Consider the following 20879-nt stretch of genomic DNA (forward strand, 5'->3'; position numbering starts at 1 on the left):
CATCGCCACAATGAGTGATCCGCAATGAGTGTTCCGAATTTGGCATCTGTCATTTTTCCTAGCTTTTTAACCTTATAACTGCTCGGACAGTATGCGGTCAAAAGACCCGTCAACGTACTTAGATTTGTTTTATTCAAACTGAGTTGAGTGCGTACAAGGTATAATGCATTGTTTCTATTGCCTTTGCGTTTACATAGCCATTCAATTGACATCTGGGGTCTATATCTGGGATACAATGGAGTCAACTAGGTTCATAGCTAATGCGGATGAAACTTTTTGTTATTTCTTCGTTCTTCGTCCTTACAATATTGCTCATAACATCCCCTCCCTTTTTATTATTTACGGTACATTTTAAGAACATTATCTTAATGCTATAGGATGGTACAAGTATATGCGTGGTGCTGGTGGTGCTTCGTGTCACTCATGACGGCGGAGTCTTTATCAAAAACACATACTGTAAATTGTATCTAAGTTGTAAACTTTACAACTTGTTTTGCAGCTTCCAACTCTACTGAGAGAAGCCACAATGACCACATCGAAAAACCAAGATTGCATCGGTCCCCAAAAAGGGAAGTGGGTTAAACACTCACAACGACTCCACTTTCAACAACAATGAGAACAGTTAACGTCGTTAACTCAGAAATGTTTACAAAATCTGTTGCAGCTTCTCTACTGGGAAGCTGGACACTCTGTTTATGTGTCAGTCGATAGTCATTATTCGAAATGTTAGGTTACTTGATGAGGCAAATCTTGCATTTTAGTCGTGGTAGGTGTCATGAGACTATTCATATCGATTGTTTACCGAACACGGTGCGTGCTAATATCGATATTTTAAAGAAAATTAAAAATGCCGTTTTTGTATGCGACACATGTTTGGTGTTACATGAAAATGGGTTCGGGAACAACCATTTCGACGATTCCGTTGGTAAAATTTTAAATGATATTAAAGAGCTGAAATGTTTGGTTGAATTGGCCAACAATTTTGAGCTCAAAGTTAAAGAAGCGGTACGGGCGGAAATTAGAAATTTGTTCAAAACCAATATTGATATAAATACGAATTCAGAGGAAACACCTCAGCGGTACAATTCACGTTCAAATTCAAAAAAACGTAGACGTGATGAGCAAGCTATTGAGAATGAAAACGCAACTCCACTAAGTTTCGCTGCCGTATTGAAAGACGCAAAGAAAACAACAACTGGAAATGTAGCTAAAGTTGAGAGTAACAATAAACAGAAAACTTTGACCAGGGAAAAAATTTTAATCATAGAGCCAAAAACTACGCAGGAATCTGATATTACTAGAAACATGTTGAAAGATAATGTCAATCCCAAAGGATTGAATATAAATGGATTGCGAAACGGGAAGAATGGTACAGTTGTTGTCTCTGCTTCAGATAAAACCTCAATTGAGTTAATCAAGGTTAATGTTGAGAAAAAACTGGGTCAAGACTACGAGGTTAAGATACCAGAAGCATTGAGACCGACGATCAAAATTATAGGATTTAGCGAAGAAATGAATGAAAATGATTTGAAAGTTGCGTTGTTGAAACAGAACCCTTCGTTGGACAAAACCAAACATTTCGAAGTAATAAAAATCTATTGTAATAATAAAATGAAATATAATAAATACAGTGCTATAATAGAAGTCGGTGGGGATACTTATAATAAAATGATAGAGACTAAATCAGTATTTTGCGGGTTTGAAAAATGTCGAGTTATTGATGGATTGAGGGTTCTAAGATGCTTCAAATGCTGTGAATATGGTCACAAAATTGTCGACTGCCAAGCAAAACACAGCGTGTGTCCGAAATGTGGCCAAAATCATGAGTTCAAGGACTGTACATCCGAAGAAATCCAATGTTCAAATTGTAACAAAATTAAAAACGAACGAAGAATAGACATAGATACGAAACATTTCGCGTGGAGTACAAACTGCCCTATATTCCTCCGAAACTACGAGAGGAAGAAGGAACAGGTGGACTTCTCTATTTAGCCACCCAAGAAAGGAGAATTGAAAAAATATGATGCGCTTTATCTAAATGTGGCTGGATTACGGACACACTTCGACGAAATAGAAATATTGTTGTCCAATGAAAAACCGAAATTATTAATTATGGTTGAAACACATTTAACGGAATTGACTGATCTGAATGGATTCAATGTAGTTGGATACACAATGATCAATTGTTTGTCGAGATCTGCCCATACTGGAGGCGTATCTATGTATATTTCGAACCTTTTATATTTTAAAGAAATTTTCATTTTTTTTGGTTTCTAGCCGTTGAAGTCAGAGGATGCAAAATTTCAGGAATATACGCTGGAATATACCATTCGCCTAGTGCTAGTGACAAGGACTTTTTTGGAGAATTTTTGGAAGATGCATGGCTACAGCACATACAAGTATATGAACAAAAAAGGATTGTCATAACGGGTGATTTTAACATTGATTGGGACGAGCATAGCAAATCTTTTGAATTAAAAGCAATCACCCAAGCCGCTGGATTCAGACAAAGAATAAATGATCACACTAGAATAACCAGAACATCTTCGACGACCATTGACTTAGTATTTACGAATTTCGACGATGGTGTGATTGAAATTTTTTACAATAGCAAAATCTCGGATCATGAAACAATTGGAATGGTCTACCATTTTTCTGATGTTGACTTTTCTGAAATAAAAAAGGAAAAATCATATAAGTGTTGGAACAATTATTCAAAACGAATATTGCAATCTATTTTACAGAACAAAATAACTCCGATTGGAGAACGAATCTCTCTTCATGATGTTGCAAAAAATCTAGAAGAAGCGCTTTGTTCTTCAATGAAACAGATAATTGCCGGTAGTCGAAGATTGCCGTGTAAGATGACGAAGTTTAACGGATATTTGTATTTTCTTATCTTTAGACTATAATGATGATGGTTAACATAAACAATATTTGTGAAATCTTCAATAGCTTGAGCCCGCGCGCGTTAGCACACATAGACAACTTGAGATAGAACATATGCAAAAACAATTCTTTTTAATGAAAGCATTCAAATGGGTTTAATGTGGAAACCAGAGGTAAGCTAGGGATAGCTCAATCGGAATACTTGTAAATTCATCTTCTCAATAGATAATTATAACAAGATTTTTCTGTGTTGTGGCAGACCTTATTGCAGATTCAGGTTGACACGTTTATACCCCAGATTGAATGTAGGGCCTGAAGTATCGGCTGGAATTAGGCTTAGGTTTGCTCAGCTGTCTGGTTTCGAAAACGATTAACAGACCGTTGTCGGGTATCCAGTGAAGCGGGAATTCCTTTGTAAACTCTAGGCTAATGCTGACAAAGGTATTGGGTTCAATTCCTGATCGGTCAAGAATTTTTTCGGGTTGGAAATTTTCTTGACATGCCTTGGGATATGTAAAGTGATGGGCCTGAAGTGTCGGCTAGAATAAGGCTTGGGTTTGCTCAGCTACTAGAACTCGGAAACGATCGCAATTGCAGGCCGTGGCCGGGGATCTGATAAAGCGGGATTTCTCTTGAAAATTCATGGCTAATACTGACATAGGCATTGGGTTCAATTCCCGATCGGTCTAGGGTCTTCCCGGGTTGGAAATTCTCTCGACATGCCATGGAATGAATACTTTAGACAAAGGCTTAAATTGTTCTATCGATTAGTAATCTATGTCTGCGGGATAACCAGTCCGTTTTCTTTTCAATTTAATGTGCTCACTGGTTAGTATGATGTAATCAACTCAGTAACTTAATTATTATCAATAAGATAACTCGTCTCGCTCAAGCCTTTGTAGGGGAAAGAGGTGGGACCATCATCATCTATATAGTGACATAAATAACACCAATTAATTACTTGGTACCTGATAAGCTTATTCGACCATACGCAAATATTTATAGTTTTGCTCTTTTGTAAGCCATATTAACATATTTACAAATTAAGTCATTGCATTACAAGCAAAATTTTATTGTGTGTCATAATCACAAACAACAACGTTGTGCGATCGGTCGTTGAATCAATACTGAATAATTCATAAATAAGATAATGCATCTGAGGGATTTCACAGGAATAAATTAGTACGCTCTACTTAAGTACATTAGTGATCAAATATAGAAAAAGCTCAGAAAAAATCACTCCTTCTCTTCCACCGATTTCAATACAAATTATGAAAAATTACGCATGTACGCCAAGAGGAATCTCGCATGGAAGGAGAGTTGATTTTGGTGTGTTTAGTGAGATTGTTTCAATAAAAGCACTCTTTCAGTGAGAACATTTTTAAAAATATTTTCAATATGTTAAATATGATTTAAGTCTAGAAATTTGAATTTAGAAACTACAAAATCCCCTTAAGACGTTGAAAGGCATGGGAGCAGGGCTTGACAACTTCGAAACTAAAAGATAAAAATGACTTTTTTACTTCTTCCGTTCACTTCAATCAATTTCAATTTCGATTGCATCGATTCTTCAATTTCGTGTTCGTTCTGCTGTCATTTCCTTTAAATTTGAAAGCAGACGCTTTCACTTGACGATTGAAAGCGCCCTATTTATTATCATTTGAATAGGCTTTGTGTCGTTCTCAGTTTCCATTGTTTATGTACTTTCAATTGAAAGTTTCAGTCAATTTGATTTTCCCAAACCAGATTTTCCCGGGCCGTCTTTCAAAAAAAAAGTGGAATTAAAAGAGGCAAAACTTGTATGCTCTCATAATAGTCAACAAGCGCAACAATAATTACAACAAGCGCCGGCCATTGATTACGCCTGCTACTATTTCATGTTCTTTCGCATCATCATTTTCATTAGTTTCAGTGAATACGGTTCAGGTTCCAACGAAATTTTCATTCGAAATAAAACCCTTTCATTCAATATAAAAACCTTACATTTTCATTTGACGATTTGAAAGATTGAAAGATTTGAAAGAAATGGACGTGAAGCGAACCGACACTGTATGAAGGTGAAAGAGATATTCTCTTTATTGAGCGTGAAGAGAGAGTAGCAATGTTTTCAGTCTGCACGAGTTTGCAGCAAATTGAAAGGCGATAGGCTCATTATTGATTAACGATGTGTAAATTATTGATCGGCGCTCGGTTTGGATAATGCGCCGCGCTGGCAACCGGTGACCAGTGATGCAGTAAATAATAAAAGTGTGATAAAATTTGAGTAAATATGGATACTGAATTTTCTTTAATAATACCCTTTTGTTTAATATAAAGGATTGAAGAAATTAATGTAATATAGAACAAGCATGCGAACCAATCTGTTTTCGGGTTGGTGTGCCACTAGGTTCAACCTAAGCGAATAAAGAACGTTTTGACACGAGTTCGGTTGGAACTCGTGTGAACCTAGGTTGGAACTAAACAAAAACGAACTCGATGTAAATAACGAAAGTATCCGCAAGCATGGAAAATGCACCGAGTGTGCTAGTATTATGAGATTATTCCTTATTTATCACATAACAAACCACACCCAAAGTTAATAATTAGCATATGTTCTGGCATCCCGATTTATTACATTAAATGAGCTGAAAGATAACAGAAAAAGTTCTACTCCCCAATACATGTATATCATTTGTATAATATATATGCTAGAGCCAATATGAGGGAGCGAAACAGGTAACACATTTAAATGAAAGCATATGAAAGCTCTTCGTATAGTTTGCCAAATACACGGCCCAGACAGAGAAAGATATATTCTCGTTCATGTTCTTCTTTATCGTCTTAGAAAACAACTTCCAACTTCATTTTGTGATGAGGTGTAATATTATCACGCGCTGGCAGCTATATTTAAGTCATTTTTAAGTTTTTAAAATAGCTCATTATTTATGCATTTGACTCTCATGAACAGGAAATGGCATCTTTTCTGTCAAAGATGACATGTTTTCTGCCAACGCTAGTTTGGCTGCTTCTAGGATAAAACGGAGGTAATTTTCGTATTCAATGCTACGATGCTACAAAAGGTTACGTGGAATAACCTTAACAGATTCATTTTTACATATCTACGTAATCATTCCTTATTCCTGAAGGCGAATGGTGTGACTATTCTCGATGTTTTCATCAGATGAGATTCGAAGTTATGTCCTCTTCTGTTACCGACCTGGATATATCATATTGAAGTCAAATAACTAGTCTTTTTTGAAAAAAAAACATTACATTTGTGAAAAAGTGGATTTTGTTTTCGTAATTTTTTAATGTATTTTCACGTGGTTTCGAAACTAAGGGCATCATATTTTTTATATTTTTTTGAAAGCAGGGATTTTTTTACACAACATATCCAAAAATCAGACACTTTGGAAAATCATACCTCATAAACGATAAAAATCCCTTCTCTCATTTTTGTGTATGTTATGTAAAGAAACTCAGCTTTCAAGAAAAAAAATTAGAAAAGTATGGCGCTCTTGGTTCCGAAACCATGTAAACTATAAAAAACAAATACAATCAATTTTTTGCAAGTGTAATATTTTCTCAAAGAAGACTAGCTAATTGACTTCAATTTGATATGTCGATCATAAACGACCTCAAAATCCATTTGATGGATGAATGGATGAATAATACTCCCGAATATGACAAAAATATCGTAGATAGCCTTTTGAAAAGGCTAAAGGAAGTTGCAATGAACAAAATAAAATTTAATCAACGTGTACCGATGGTACCGATCTATAATAGTTGACACAAAACACAACGAAAACATATTTGATTCTAGTTCGCATAAACATTGTTCGCCCTGTTCCTAACACCATGTACTGATATACGTTAAATATCTCAGCCAATTTTTTCCATGTTCAATATTTGACATTGTTTGCCACTGAAAAAGTTTATGAAGAGAAATCAATCAAATCACTTACACACCTTTCATTCCGAGCCCCTCATGTGTTTTTGTGATTAGAATAACATAAATATAAGACGAATATGATTTAGGTCGTGTAGTAACCCATTCCAGCGTAACGTGACAACGGTTTGACTAACTAAAAACAGTTTTTTTCTCGTATTCATGTATGAATCACACGATTTCCAAATGGTTTTAAAGCGAAATTGAGAAAATTTCCTACAATAATCTTCAGTTGGAGAATATTTTGCAGTCGAATTCGCTTGTTGCCAGTCCAATACTTTTGTGACGTGACAGCACCTGTCTTTTTGCGAGTTCCGACTTTTGAACATTAATGTTGTATTTTTAGTTCCGTTTCGGAACATCCAAATAACTTTTGTTCTATGATTTGTCAATGAAAGATGAACGTAGATTCCTGTATACACAGTTTTTCAAAACACTCGCAAGAACATGCATTTTAACGGCATGCATTTTGTGACGTGACAACGCACTCTGTGCGAATAAACAGTCTCCACAAGCGTTGTCACGTCACACAATCAATAAGCTGTATTAAATAAGAATTCCACCGTATTTTAGCAAGCGATATACTATTTTTTATGTTTTTTTTTCATTACTCTGAATACTTCTTACTTTCCTCTGAGATCTCCTCTTCCCCTTACAAAAGACCATCCTATAGGGGAAGGTGATCCTAACGCAACCGGTGGTCCTGAACCTACCCTCCTTTGTATCTCAGGAACGGTGCTTCATACTGGATTTTCAATATTGTCAAATGAAAGGTGTCATGATGCTGACAATTTGATATTATAGTGACATTTTTCTGCCTATCTTCATTCTAGCGTTTAAGCACTATTTTACGTTTTCATTCAAAATGAGTTCTATGTTCTTTTAGGTTGTAAAATATTGCGAAACAAAGCAATTTTAATTGTTTATGGTACGTTCATCAAAATAAGCTATAAAAATTGATTCTACTTGTTACCTGTAATACACGGAATGTCTTTGTTTGTGAAAAGTCGAGGTGGTCCCAAACCGACCTCCAGTTTTTATATCGTAATTGTTGTTCACGTTCACTCTGGCGCTTGCCATCAATGGCTAGCACAATCCTGGTTCATCGAGTGGCGCTCATTACAGAGGGAACGCATTGGATTTTGCTATCAGAAACTTTTGATAAACTCTTTGTATGCATCCGCGCACAAACCTGTGCAAGGGCGTTTATGTTTGCGTGTTGAAGATGACTTTGACTTTGACGTTGACTTTGATCGTTGATGTTTGCGTGTGCATTTGTATGTGCACTTTCTTTGTATATTTCTCCACACATGTCGCTCTAAGGCTCAGTTCATTCCACTCAAAAATTATCTCCCTTTCAATTAAATCCTATCTCTCACTATCAAACATTATCCTATTTTTTATTCCTCTTCGCGCACCCATGGATATATGTCAACATTACCATTCACGATCGTATTGTGGGATTCCATGCCATTCCCGGCCTTTTATATCCGTTTTTAACGAACCGGAAGTCACCATCCTCGATTCCAAAATGGCATCGGAATACGACATTCGACGTCCGCTGGTGAGCCCATACCGTATGGGGTTTCCATATTTTTTTAGAATTCAATACTGCCATCAGCAAACCGGAAGATTATATCATATATTATTATCTCCTATGTTTTATCTACGTATGTTGATAAAACATAGGAGAAAGATCATTTGTGTGTTTTGAAACGGAACTGTAATTAATTAAATTAATCATTAATGTTCAACAGTCCGAAACAGCAAAAAGTCAGGTGTTGCTACGTCACAGAAGTATTTGACTGACAACAAGCCAATCTAACTATACAATATTCTCCAACTGATGATTCTTGTTGGAAATTTTCTTAATTTTACTATAACATCGTTTAATTTTGTGTGCTTTATTCATGGAAACGCAAAAAAAAGTGTTTTTTTTTATCCCATTTATTTATTTAAAGCTCATTAGCATTTTAGCTGTAACAGAGTCGAATTTTAATCGTGTACATGTCACATGGTTATCATATCTATAATTAGCACATTACACAGTTGCCATTCGCCAGTATTCCTTCTATACCATTACATATGGTACATTCACACAGTAGCCATTTAGGCGTAAGGGTATTCTTTCTGTTCTTCCATTATCCAGTTGGACCACCGGACAGCGGAGACAGTTGTTTGATCATTGTTGAGTTATTTATAGAACAGTAGCCCGATGTGTCTGGCAGAGCAGAGCAGTTGTATGGATGAATCGATCTTATTTCGACCGTGGATCGATCTCCATCGCTGATGATTGTTGCATGTTTGTAGTGAGTCAAAATGTTGTTACGTCACACTGGAATGGATCGTGTACTTTTCGTGACGTGACAACAACTTCTGGAGACAGTTGATACTCCTCTATTTGTGGACCGATCTCAACCAAATTTTGTGGGTTGTTGACTTTAATTGTTTGCTCAGAGAAACCCAAATATAAAAATTTTTGCACTTATGTTCATCTGATAAACTAAAAAAATGCTCTATTTTTGTGACGTGACAACGCTTCAAAATACCTGTTTTTCAAATGCTTGTTTCTCATAAATTACAAAATGAAACGTAGGCCTACCCACGGCTCTTCAAACAAGCATTTAATCACCCATTCAATGGTATATAGACTTTGAAATTTGGTTGAGCATGTGTAGATATATCTCAAGAAACATAAAAATAGTGAAAACTGATAAAGTTTTGATATTTCCCAAAAATACTTTCTCTTCAATCGCTTGTCATTATTTCTGGGGCGAACATAAACAAAGCGGCATTTGAAAGAACATTGTTCACTCAACATGATGTGTGATTTAGAAAACGATGTTGATTGTCATGTTTGAGTAAATTAAAATTGAAATCATGAGTTCATGGATAAAAAACCATCAATAACTTTGAGTAAGATTAAGATATTAACGAGTTCTGCATCGCAAAATGTTGGTCTTGATAAGCTCCAAAAGTCGTATGAAGACACTTTTGATGTAGAATTTGAAATATAAAAGTTAGAGCAAAAAAATCCGCTTTTTCATGGTCACCCTAATGCAACTAAGGAAAAAAGCGCTAGATCGATTATATTAAAAGATAGAAAAAACCTTTGTTCTACAAAGTTATTGAAAATAATTGGGGCTACAACATTGTCGAACTATGTTTATCTCTATCTATGAAGATAAGAAAGTTCGATTTTTTATTTTATCGACAGTTTTGGTCACCCTATTTTTGATAACATAAAAATGATCATCATATCATATGTAACAACTTTGTCGAAGATAGTTTTTGACTATAGAATAACCGTCGAGCTCTAAATGCTAATTTCCACTTAAATGCATCTCCTGGATCATTGTGCAGTGTTGGAAAATCGTATTTCACAATCAAACTAAAATTCGACGTTTCTGATATAACATTTGCCAAATAGCGAATGGTTGTAGAAACTCATTATGTATTTTTGTCGAATTTGGGCGACAATATAAAATAGATTAGGATGGGTGCATATAACTCATCGAACTTCCCACCAACTTGGGTGTGTCGTACGGACGTGGAAAAAGACCATCCCTCCTTCGGCAACTCCCAAAAATCCCACGTCATCCAACGTGGAAAATTGTCTCAGAAACGCACCAGTGACGAACCTGAGTTGGCGTCACTTCCGAAACAAACATAACTCCAACACGCCCAACGGGCAAGCAAACAATGAAAGCTGAAACGTAATCCGAGCCTAGGTAGCGGCGGCGCTTGGTAGCGAGTGAGCGACTGTCGTCAGCTGATGTTTACACTGTTTACTATAATAAAAACGATAAAATGAAACTCCCAAACATTTCGTGTTCGTGTTAAATGTCAGGAAGAACGGCCTTTGCTAGTTGCGTGTACGAGAGCGATCCTTAAAGGAAACATGAGCCTAGGTAACCTTTTATCTATTTTTCCGGAACGATTTACCACACAGTGGATCGTGCGTCATTTTAGTTATCATTGAGAAAGCGAGGGTGAAGTCAAGTGACGTCCGAACTATAATTGAGACGGTTGTAAGTGAATCGTTTTTCATGAAACTGATTTTGGTACATAAATTAGAGAGAGTACTCACAGGATAGGAAGTTGGTCCACTTTGGTCCCAACTCAGCAATTATCTATAATTACTGGTGCATTTGGGAGAACCATATTCATTGGAATATAAATAGGCGGAATAACAGGTCAATTCTCCCAATTATCCCCATACAGGTTACTTTCACGGACATGACCTTCTGAAAACGTTGTGTGACATTGGAAACTCGAACAGTGAAATGACTGTGAGGCATAATGAGTGCCAGCAGTTCACCAGCGCACCCGTGTATACCGAGATGTCGCTATGAAAGAGAAAACATGATAATGCTGAGATCAATCATCTCGTGAGGAGCAAACAGTGGGCAACTGACGACTCATTTTGTGTTCATGATAAGTGACTGCACAATCAGTCGAAAGCATAAGTGCAGGCATTGAACGTGCTACTTTCGGTTCCTTTCGTTGCATTGTCCCGGTTGTCATTAATTAAATAATTGATCCGACATATGTTTATATTTCATCATAATTAAATATACATTGGGCAAGCACTTTCCGAAGTGGAAACATAAAATATCGCCCATAAGTTTAATTGATCGAACCGACATCAACTTGATGCATGCTACTGGTATTGATTTTACCATTCTCGGTATGTCCCGCCCCATTTGCTGCTTCGAGTATACGTCGACCTGTTTTGCAATGAAACTTACTTCACGAAGAAGCTAAGGATGGTTTTGCTGGAAAGTCATCGTTGAATTGCATGATTTATGAACAAAACAGACTCGACTCGATTCCGTTCAATTAGAATCATGCAATCATAAATTACCGCGCAATGCTCTTAGGCTACACCAATTTACTGTGTTAGACGCAGATTAATTCGTCTCACTTATACGTCTCTTAAGCGAACAGAGAATTCCTCACTGAGATATCATTCTCCTTTATGGTTTTTTATGACTCATGGCAAAATGAAAACAAAGATGCAAAGCTCAAAACTGGTTGGAGTTCTAATATGTTTAAATTTAAGCAAATCTAAAAAACGCATAATCACACAGATACCAGTGTACAGAACGGCATCAGGCAGCGAACTAGCGGGTTTTTGTTGATCAAGGTCAATTGCATTAACAAGCAGTATATGAATGATTCCTATTGGTAGCAGCATAACTTTGTGATCAATCGTAAGGATGCCAAAGGGGATTTTCACCTACCTTTCTTGATGTTCGATTCCTTCCAAACCATCGTCCAGCACTCCTTCGTACACCATCCGAGGACGATCGCCCAAAAGCCGCTGGCGGTCGAGGTCACCCTGGAAATAGAAAAAATCATGATAATGTAACTTTTTTTTCGTTGTAGAACGGAAATGTATTTTTTTGTTTGACTCAACATTTTTCAGCCCCGGTTGATAATGAAACAAAGAATGATGGCTAAAAATCGAAGAATAAAAAACTTCATAGTGCCGAATAACGGTAGATTATTTATAGTTAGCAAATAAATCCCGCGAAAACTGGCTGTAATTCTGATTATTGTAAAAAATGTATCCATTCAGAGAAATTGGAGTCGAAATTTCCGTCTTCCACCTATATTTTATGGAGTTCATGCGGAGTTGGGAAAGATTTCGTTTATAATCAACCCCCGTTCAAAATATACTTTGCAGAATATTATCTATTCCGGCCATAAAACTGCGCCTAGAAAAGGAAATAGATGGCGACTTTCAGCCGTTGTCTAGTTTTTCTCATTCCATAACGTTATGCACCGTCAACCCAAATTTTTAATCAATATTTTAGGAGCAGATGTATAACGATTTTTAAATTAACACTAGTTGAAATAAGCAAATTCAGGATTCAGGAGTTTTAAAAGGCAGTTGGGTAACTCGGAAACTGCCCAGCAACACTACCATAAAGCGTCATTTCCACATATTTTTACAATGGTGTTCTGGCATCCAAATGTTGAATACGTATCCATCCATTTAACCAAATATTGAACGATCCTTGCTAGTTTAGTTTCGAAACTCAACAACAAACCGATAATGTAAAAAACCAATGACGAAAGTAGGGATGCCAGATGTGAGTAAATTGAATGTCATTTTGTTTTATTATTATCTCAGAAGTTTTCAAAATTTGCAAGAATTTCTAAGTAATATTCTTCAAGTGCATATTCTAAATCATAAAAGAATAAATATGAGTATGGCCATTTTTCCATTTTTCAACTAGAATTCCTCAGACTGTTCAACATTTGGGAAGTGTTCATCAATTAACGAGGTATCCTAATGGATCTAGGTGCAATTTGAAATTTATGGAAAAAAAAATGGGTGGGTTATATCTATGATATATCCGCAAGGTTGACGTGGGACTACCTTAGCTTAGTAATCATTTGTTTGTATTGATTAAATTGAATTGAATGAAATTGAATGGAACAATGTCCGAATTCTATTGAATTCAATATATTTGCGTTGTGAGTAAAAAGTTTGATCAAATGCCATGTCTCTAGTGTCTGCACGATTTTACCAGGTACCTAAGTTTACAAAACAGTGTTAGGGAAACGCACTCTAGTCTGCACAAAGGCAAGCGAGTACAAAAGTACTCGCAGTTTGCATGCTGATTTCCCCAGACACCTTGGTTTAGAAGTCTTTATAGGTAAACATATTTCAGTCGGACTTGCATGTATTTGCAATCCCAATTCCCCCTCGCTCCATGGATTTTAAATCTGTGTTAGGGAAACACATTTCAGTCGGAACAAAAATGCGCCCGACTTGCATGTATTTGCAATGCTAACTTCCCCACGCTCCTTGGATTTGAAGTCTGTGTTAGGGAAACACATTTCGGTGGGAACAAAAGCTCCCCCTACTTTCATGTATTTGCAATTCCGATTTCCCCAAGGCTGTTTGGTTTTGAAGTCTGTGTTGGGGAAACCGTAAAGCGGGCCAATCAAAACGAGGCAGTTAGGGTGTATGGATAACGCTTAACATTTTACAGTTATCCAATTATTTTTTCTAATGAAAAATAACATTTTATTAATTCCGATGGATGCGTAGAAATATTCCCTATAAATTGATGCAAACATCTTTCCGATCCAGTAGAAAATGTTCGAGTTATAAGCATTCGAAATCTTGCATTTTTTCCTGCATGTTCAGTGTTTATGTTTTCATTTTACCCCCCATATATTCCGGTTAGACGTAGTCCCACGTCAATAAGTATTTTGAAAACAGATGATTTAAAGCATTATAACGTCGCAATAGTGCAATTTTTAGTTTATTCACCGAATTTGAGTGTGAGCATACTGGGTGCACTCGATTATATACAGTTTCGTTTTATTTCCACTGTATATAATCAAATCCTGTATAGAATCGAGTGAAACAAAACATTTTTTAATCGTTTTTTATGCATATATTTCTTGTTTTTTGAATATAAAAGAAGAATTCAATTTTCGATTCATCCCCTTAAATTCATGAAATACCTTTCTCATATAAAAAAATCCGAATTCATTCGGAAGATGATAGAGGATCATATTTGAAGTAAAAAAATTGCATATGTTCGAATTTCAACAATGACGGAGTTATGGAACTTTTCGTTTGTTCCGGACTATGTTGCCTCAAACTGACGCTACATTAAAAAGTACGCTACAGAAGACGTTGACTTACATTAAAAAGATGAGAAAACAATATATAGTTGTGAAACATCTGAATTAGTAGATTTCAAAAACATGTTGGAAGTGAAAAACTTCAAAGTTAGTAATTTTAAATGTGTTATTATTAATTTTATCCAAAAAATTCATATTAAACTTGATTGTTTCTATCAATTATATATTCATGTTTTCTAATCGCTCTACAATTTGTTCTTCGACACCCAATTTTTAACTAATGTTTTTCTAAGAGGTTATTGTGGGAAATGTGATGAGTATGTTTAAATTCTATTAAATTTGGAGAGTTATGTTCGACATTATTATTTGAAATTTCCTTCGGATTTCTGTTCGGAGAATTAAAAGTGTGGATGAATTAACAAAAAAAAAAATAAATATACATACAGCCATTTTATGCCAAACCGATATAGTGGTTCTCAGATTTTCGTGAAAAGTGCTAGTTTTGTTCTTTATCACAAAACATTAGACCCGTATTCTTTAATTTCCATTTTAGGGTTGTCCGAAAAATCAACTTTTTCCTCTTTTTTCCACAAATGACTTTTTTTTTTAAAATCATAACTTTTGAACTACTGAACCGATTCAGATGATCGACATATCAAATTAAAGCCAATTACCTGGTCTAATAAAAAATGCTACACCCGCAGAAAATTCGAATTCTGTTTTCGTTATTATTGATTGTACTCGTTTTTTATTACTTTCATAGTCTCGGGACCAAAGGCGCTATATTTTTTTATATTTTTTTCTGAAAAGCTGAGGATTTTCCACATAACTTATGTCGAAACCAGAGAGGCGTTTTTCTTCGTTTTTGAGTTATGATTTTTCAAAGTTAACCGATGGTTCGAAAAATCAATGTTTTCCTCTTTTCCAACACAAAAATTCATAACTTTTGATCTACTGGACCGATTCAGATGATCAATACATATTCAGCTACACAATACATAAAATTAAAGCCAATTAGATACTATATTAAAGTTTCTGCTGTACACGAACGATGTCAACTTCACGATGAAATGTCTGAAACTCTCGTATGTCGATGACCTGAAGCTCTACTACGTGATACAGCAACCGCGAGACGCTAGAGAATCGTATGTCGCTTAACGTGTCGAAGTGCTCCGTTATTTCATTCGGGCGTAAACACACACTCTTCTGCTTTGACTACACATTGGCAGGCGTACAACTCGAACGTGAATCAACCGTCAAGGACCTGGGGATTCTGATCGGCGCTAAAATGAGTTTTGAAGATCACGTCACATATGTTGTATCTAAAGCCACTTCGCAACTGGGTTTTCTTTTTCGCTTTGCAAAAAAATTTAAGGACGTTTACTGCTCAGCCTTATATTGTTCAATTGTGAGTCCTATCCTGGAATACTCATCTATTACTTGGTCTCCGTACTATCAAAATGGAACACAACGCATTGAATCTGTTCAAAGGAAATTCATTAGGTTTGCACTTCGTCATCTCAGCTGGAGGGATCCTTTGAATTTGCCAAGCTACACAAGCCGATGTAAGCTCATTAACCTGGAACTATTGGACACGAGACGCAAGGTAACGAAAGCATGCTTCGTTGCAAATCTCTTGCAGGGCAATATCGATTGTCCTATATTGCTCAGTATGCTGTTCATTAATACCCGTCGTCGTCATCTACGATCACACTCATTTCTCATCATACCTCATGCTAGAACGAATTATGGCCTACATGAACCAGTGCGGAGTATATGTCGTGTTTTCAATAAGTGTTACTTTGTGTTTGATTTCAATGTTTCACAAGAATCGAATAAGCGCAAATTTAGACTATTTTTTTGCTAGTTTACGGTGTTGTCAGTTTTAAAATTTGTGTTGTTAGTTTAAGTTAGTTTAAGTACTAACGTCATTGGGATGGAAATCATCTGTTGGCAAATACAAAGAAATAAATAAAAGAAATAAATAAACAAACGCAAATTGTCGCGTATATTGGTATGCAAAAAAAATGAAAGAATCAAGTTATTAAATCATACAGGTGCAAAAGAGAATAAGAATACGACAAGGGTTTGCAACGAAAAGAGAAAGCGAATTTTGATGCGTTGTGTGAATAAGGTTGGTTTCTCGCGTCATTCAGTATACGATACTAGCTGGCCCGGCAAACTTCGTCCCGCCCAAAATTTATTTTTCATTATCATATCCCCGTTTTCTTACTAAGCCCACGTTCATAGGTCCAATCGCAGAACTGTTCATTGATTGATTTTCCAATCTACCCTTGTAAATTATTTTTTTACTATAAAATTTCAGTACTTCTACCAAAACTCGACATTATGATATCAGATTATTTTCAGACACAATTCTCGTGCAAGATTTTTCATCCACTTGCAAATAACTTGTTTTTCCGTTACATGGAATAAATGTTTGATACAGAAATTATGATAGAATGAGGACAGCCCTAAATCGGACAATTCCTTTCTAATCCTAATTATAATTAAAATCCATTTCCACTTTCGAACGAAGATCAATTTCGTTACCGCAAACATGCTAAGTTTGATTCCATTTGTTTGATTAGTTTTCGAGTTGTGCAGCCACCTCCCCCCTCTTTAGAGAGGGGAAAGGAGTGTCAAACCACCATAAAAACATTTATTGCTCCCTAAAACTTCCATTTGTCAAATTTAGTTCCGTTTGCTTGTTAGTTCTTCAATTATGCAGAAATTTATGCTCCATTTGTATGGCAGTCCGCCTCCCCTCAGAGAGAGGGGAGGAGTGTTTATTTACCATAGACACGATTCGTGTCCCCTAAAACTTCCACATGCCAAATTTGGTTTCATGTAATTGATTAATTCTCGAGTAATGCAGAAATTTATGTTTCTTTTGTATGGCAGCCCCCCTTAGAGAGGATTGTGGAGTGTTTTACCACCATAGAATCATCTATTGCACCCTAAAACAGTGGTTTTCAACCTTTTTTGCTCAATTCCTCCCTTTACGAAAAATAATCCCAGTGCTTCACTCCTATCAGTATTTCGTTAGAAAGTCTGTAGCATATCAGTAAAGTAATGTGAGAATACAAACGGGTTTCAAGATATATTCGTAACAAATTTAATTTTATTCTTGTATCTGATTACAAAAAAGGTATATAAAGCTGGGCAAGTCAGTATGGCACCTGCGCCTGAACGATTTCCGCCAAAATCGTAATTCTTGAAAACGTTGTCGAAAAGCACACCTCATGTCTTCGATATCCACTCTGCTACTCTGGTTGGTTCCCATCAGCAGCATTGTAGGAAATCCAGATTCACATAAATTCTACGCAAAGACTACAACACTCGTAACGCTTTTTCATCATATTATTTCCGATCATTTGTGGATCGATGAGTTTGTTCTGAAATTGATCCGAAACTTTCGTCACTGCCAGTCGGAAGGCATTTCAATTCATGTTTAAATTTGTTCTTTGATATAAGGAAAACATTTTTCAATTTTAACTTGTTGTAAAAAATCTTGACAAATGCTGTACAATTTCCTTTTATATGGTCTTCTGTATTGTTTCGTCGTCTGTTCCATCATCATTCACTGACGAAAGTCTTCCAAACATTGCGAAGTTGTTTAATTGAACTTCACATTTCAGATTTGGGAATGTTTGCCGAGGATCGCAAATTTTTAGCGCATCCAGTAAAATTTAATATATAAAATTTATAATAAAATTTTTTATCAATTTTTGCTAATCATTGTCATCTTCAAAGCGTACAAATGTGCAGGGAATACGACTCCCCCGTTTAATGACCAAATTCCCCATGGGTTGAAAATCACTGCCCTAAAACCTTCATATGCCTAATTTGGTTTCATTTGCTTGATTAATTCTCGAATAATGCAGAAATTTGTGTTTCAGAGAGGGGGTGGAGTGTCTTACCACCATAGAATCATTTATTGCACCCTAAAATCTCCACATGTCAAATTTGGTTTCATTTGATTGATTAATTCTAGAGTAATGCAGAAATTTGTGTTTCATTTGTATGACAGATCCTCCTTGGTGAAGGGGGATGATTATCTAACCACCATAGAATCATTTAATTCACCCTGAAACCTGCACATGCCAAATTTCGTTCCATTTGCTTGATTAATTCTCGAGTAATGCAGAAATTTGTGTTTCATTTGTATCGCAAACACAAACCACCCCCCCCATATAGAGGGGGAGGAGTATCTCACCACCATAACATCATTTATCGCACCCTAAAATCTCCACATGCCAAATTGCGTTTCATTTGGTTGAATTATTCTCGAGTAACGTAGTAATATATATACTTTTTTCCAGCGCAATATATTTATATATATATATATATATATATATATATATATATATATATACATATAGATAGATAGATAGATAGATAGATAGATAGAACGATATCAATGTGTAACAGTTACAGATCAGACTCGATTATATACAATTTTGGACTCGAGCATGTACAGTTTGAAAAAACAATTTTTTTACATTTCAAATATGACTTATTATAAGCAAATATGTGATACTTCAACGTTAAATAGAACTTTAAGTGGCTATCATATGTTCAGTGGGGTGAAAATCGTGATTCTTGGAGATTTTGCTTGAATTTCCACCAGGAATTTTCGATATTGCAGCAAAATTAAGAAAGATAGAAGTATCCTGTACTAAATTTTCTCATCTTTCAAATGAAAGCAACAGAATCGTCTTTTGTAGCGTACTTTTTAATGTAGAGCCAGTTTGTGGCAACAGAGTCAGAAACAGAAAAAAGTTCTATAACTCTGTCATTGTTGAAAACAGAATATATATGTAGAAGGAGTTTATTCATCAAATATGATCATCTATCACCTCTTGAGAAATTCTGGATAAATTTATTTTTTTCATTTGAGAAAGGTATTTTCTGACTTTATTTGACTCGATTATATACAGTGACAACAAATCCGAGACTGTATATAATCGAGTCCGCCCTGTATTACTAATAATCTTGCCAATAATTTGAATTCTATTCAGACCTATCTCAACATATATACTCTTTTTGATAATACCTAACCTATAAAAGGGTTCGACTGCTATCCGCGTTGACGGCATTGAGCTTCGTATTACGAAATGGGGGAGTAGGCATAATAATATGGATTTGCGGAAGAAAAAAATACACTTTTAAAATCAAAATTATGAATGAAAATTATTTTTTCCAAATCAATTTAGTACTCTATGTAAATGAAAATCGCTTTTGCTTGCGAGTAGTGAAGAAATATCATACAAAAATTGTGTCTAAAGATAATGTTATATTATAATGGTAAGTTTTGGTGAGAATATCTGTAAATTCATAGAAAATAATTGAAACTGGGGTCAGACAAACGTATTTATAGTGGGCAAATAACGCAAAGAAAAAAATTTCATACATATTTTAACAAATTAAAACTGTCTTAGACCCGACTAATCTGATAGAGAATAGTTAGCCTCATACAAACCGTCAACGCGAATTGAATCGATATCCATAACCCCATGAAAATTAGTTTAGCAATGTCAAATCGCACGATCTAGGGTTACAGGACCTAATCAGCGGCGGATAGAGGGGTTCTACATTAAGGATTGTTCTCTAACCGTATCCACCCAAAAATTAAAATTCAAAATATTTTACTTATCGTGATCAAAGAACAAAATTGTCTAACACAATCAACCTTCATTCGTACAAACCCTTAAACCAACTTCTAAGAATATCTGGTTAAACCTAAATTTTTAGGGCTACTAAAACCTATTTTCTCAACAGATTCAACAGCTTATTGTTGATCAAAGGTAAACATATGTTCTTCCTTATGTAAGGATTATGTTTTACAGAAGTTTGAGGTGATTCCTCGGTTAACGTGGTTAACGAACAGAAAGTTTTGAAATTTGAATCGAGTGCTTTGAAGGGATGGTTCTTAACGATGAGATATGCAATTCGTTATCATACGTGAGATCTATATCCAAGACCGGATATTTATCGTACGGCCCTTCCTAGAAGGTGGTGTACTATGAAATAAGCATTTTAATAATTTCAGCAATTTCTTCGTTGCCTTCAATTTACCTGCATATGTGTGAACGAATGCGCTCCCCCGCTCAGATGGGTGGCCAGACTGAGATTGATGTTATTATACTCGACATCGGAACCCATCTCCAAATCGTGTGGACTGGTGTCGGAATCGTCGTCAGCTAAAATTGAGAAAAAAGTGAGTACATTAACTTGAATTCGAGACTAGGCTCCATTAATGATTTAAAAATATCCTACACGAAAACTCAAACGAGCTGTTTATCATTGTTAGTTTATCCCACTTTTCTGCCACAGTCAGTGATTCCCTTGTGTTCTACAGTGTCCTCATATGGGAGGCGTATCTTTCCGACGCACGATAATTCAATCTCTGTCCCAGCAGCTCTATCTCGAGTCCACCCGCGCG

General features: G+C 35.8%; 1 protein-coding gene across 7 annotated transcripts in view; it reads right to left on the minus strand.

Moving 5' to 3' along the window:
- The window catches only part of LOC129765053 (protein GDAP2 homolog), a 315411-nt gene that overhangs the window by 111860 nt on the left and 182672 nt on the right, over positions 1 to 20879 (minus strand). For all 7 annotated transcript variants that reach the window (XM_055764883.1, XM_055764880.1, XM_055764879.1 and 4 more), the window contains exons 8-9: positions 20513 to 20637; positions 12064 to 12161 (exon numbers count right to left, since the gene is read on the minus strand). In XM_055764883.1, the coding sequence (XP_055620858.1) occupies positions 12064 to 12161; positions 20513 to 20637 (223 nt within the window). The remainder of the gene's footprint in view (positions 1 to 12063; positions 12162 to 20512; positions 20638 to 20879) is intronic.

The sequence above is a fragment of the Toxorhynchites rutilus genome, chromosome 2 (assembly GCF_029784135.1).
Source record: "Toxorhynchites rutilus septentrionalis strain SRP chromosome 2, ASM2978413v1, whole genome shotgun sequence".
Taxonomy (NCBI): Eukaryota; Metazoa; Arthropoda; class Insecta; order Diptera; family Culicidae; genus Toxorhynchites; species Toxorhynchites rutilus.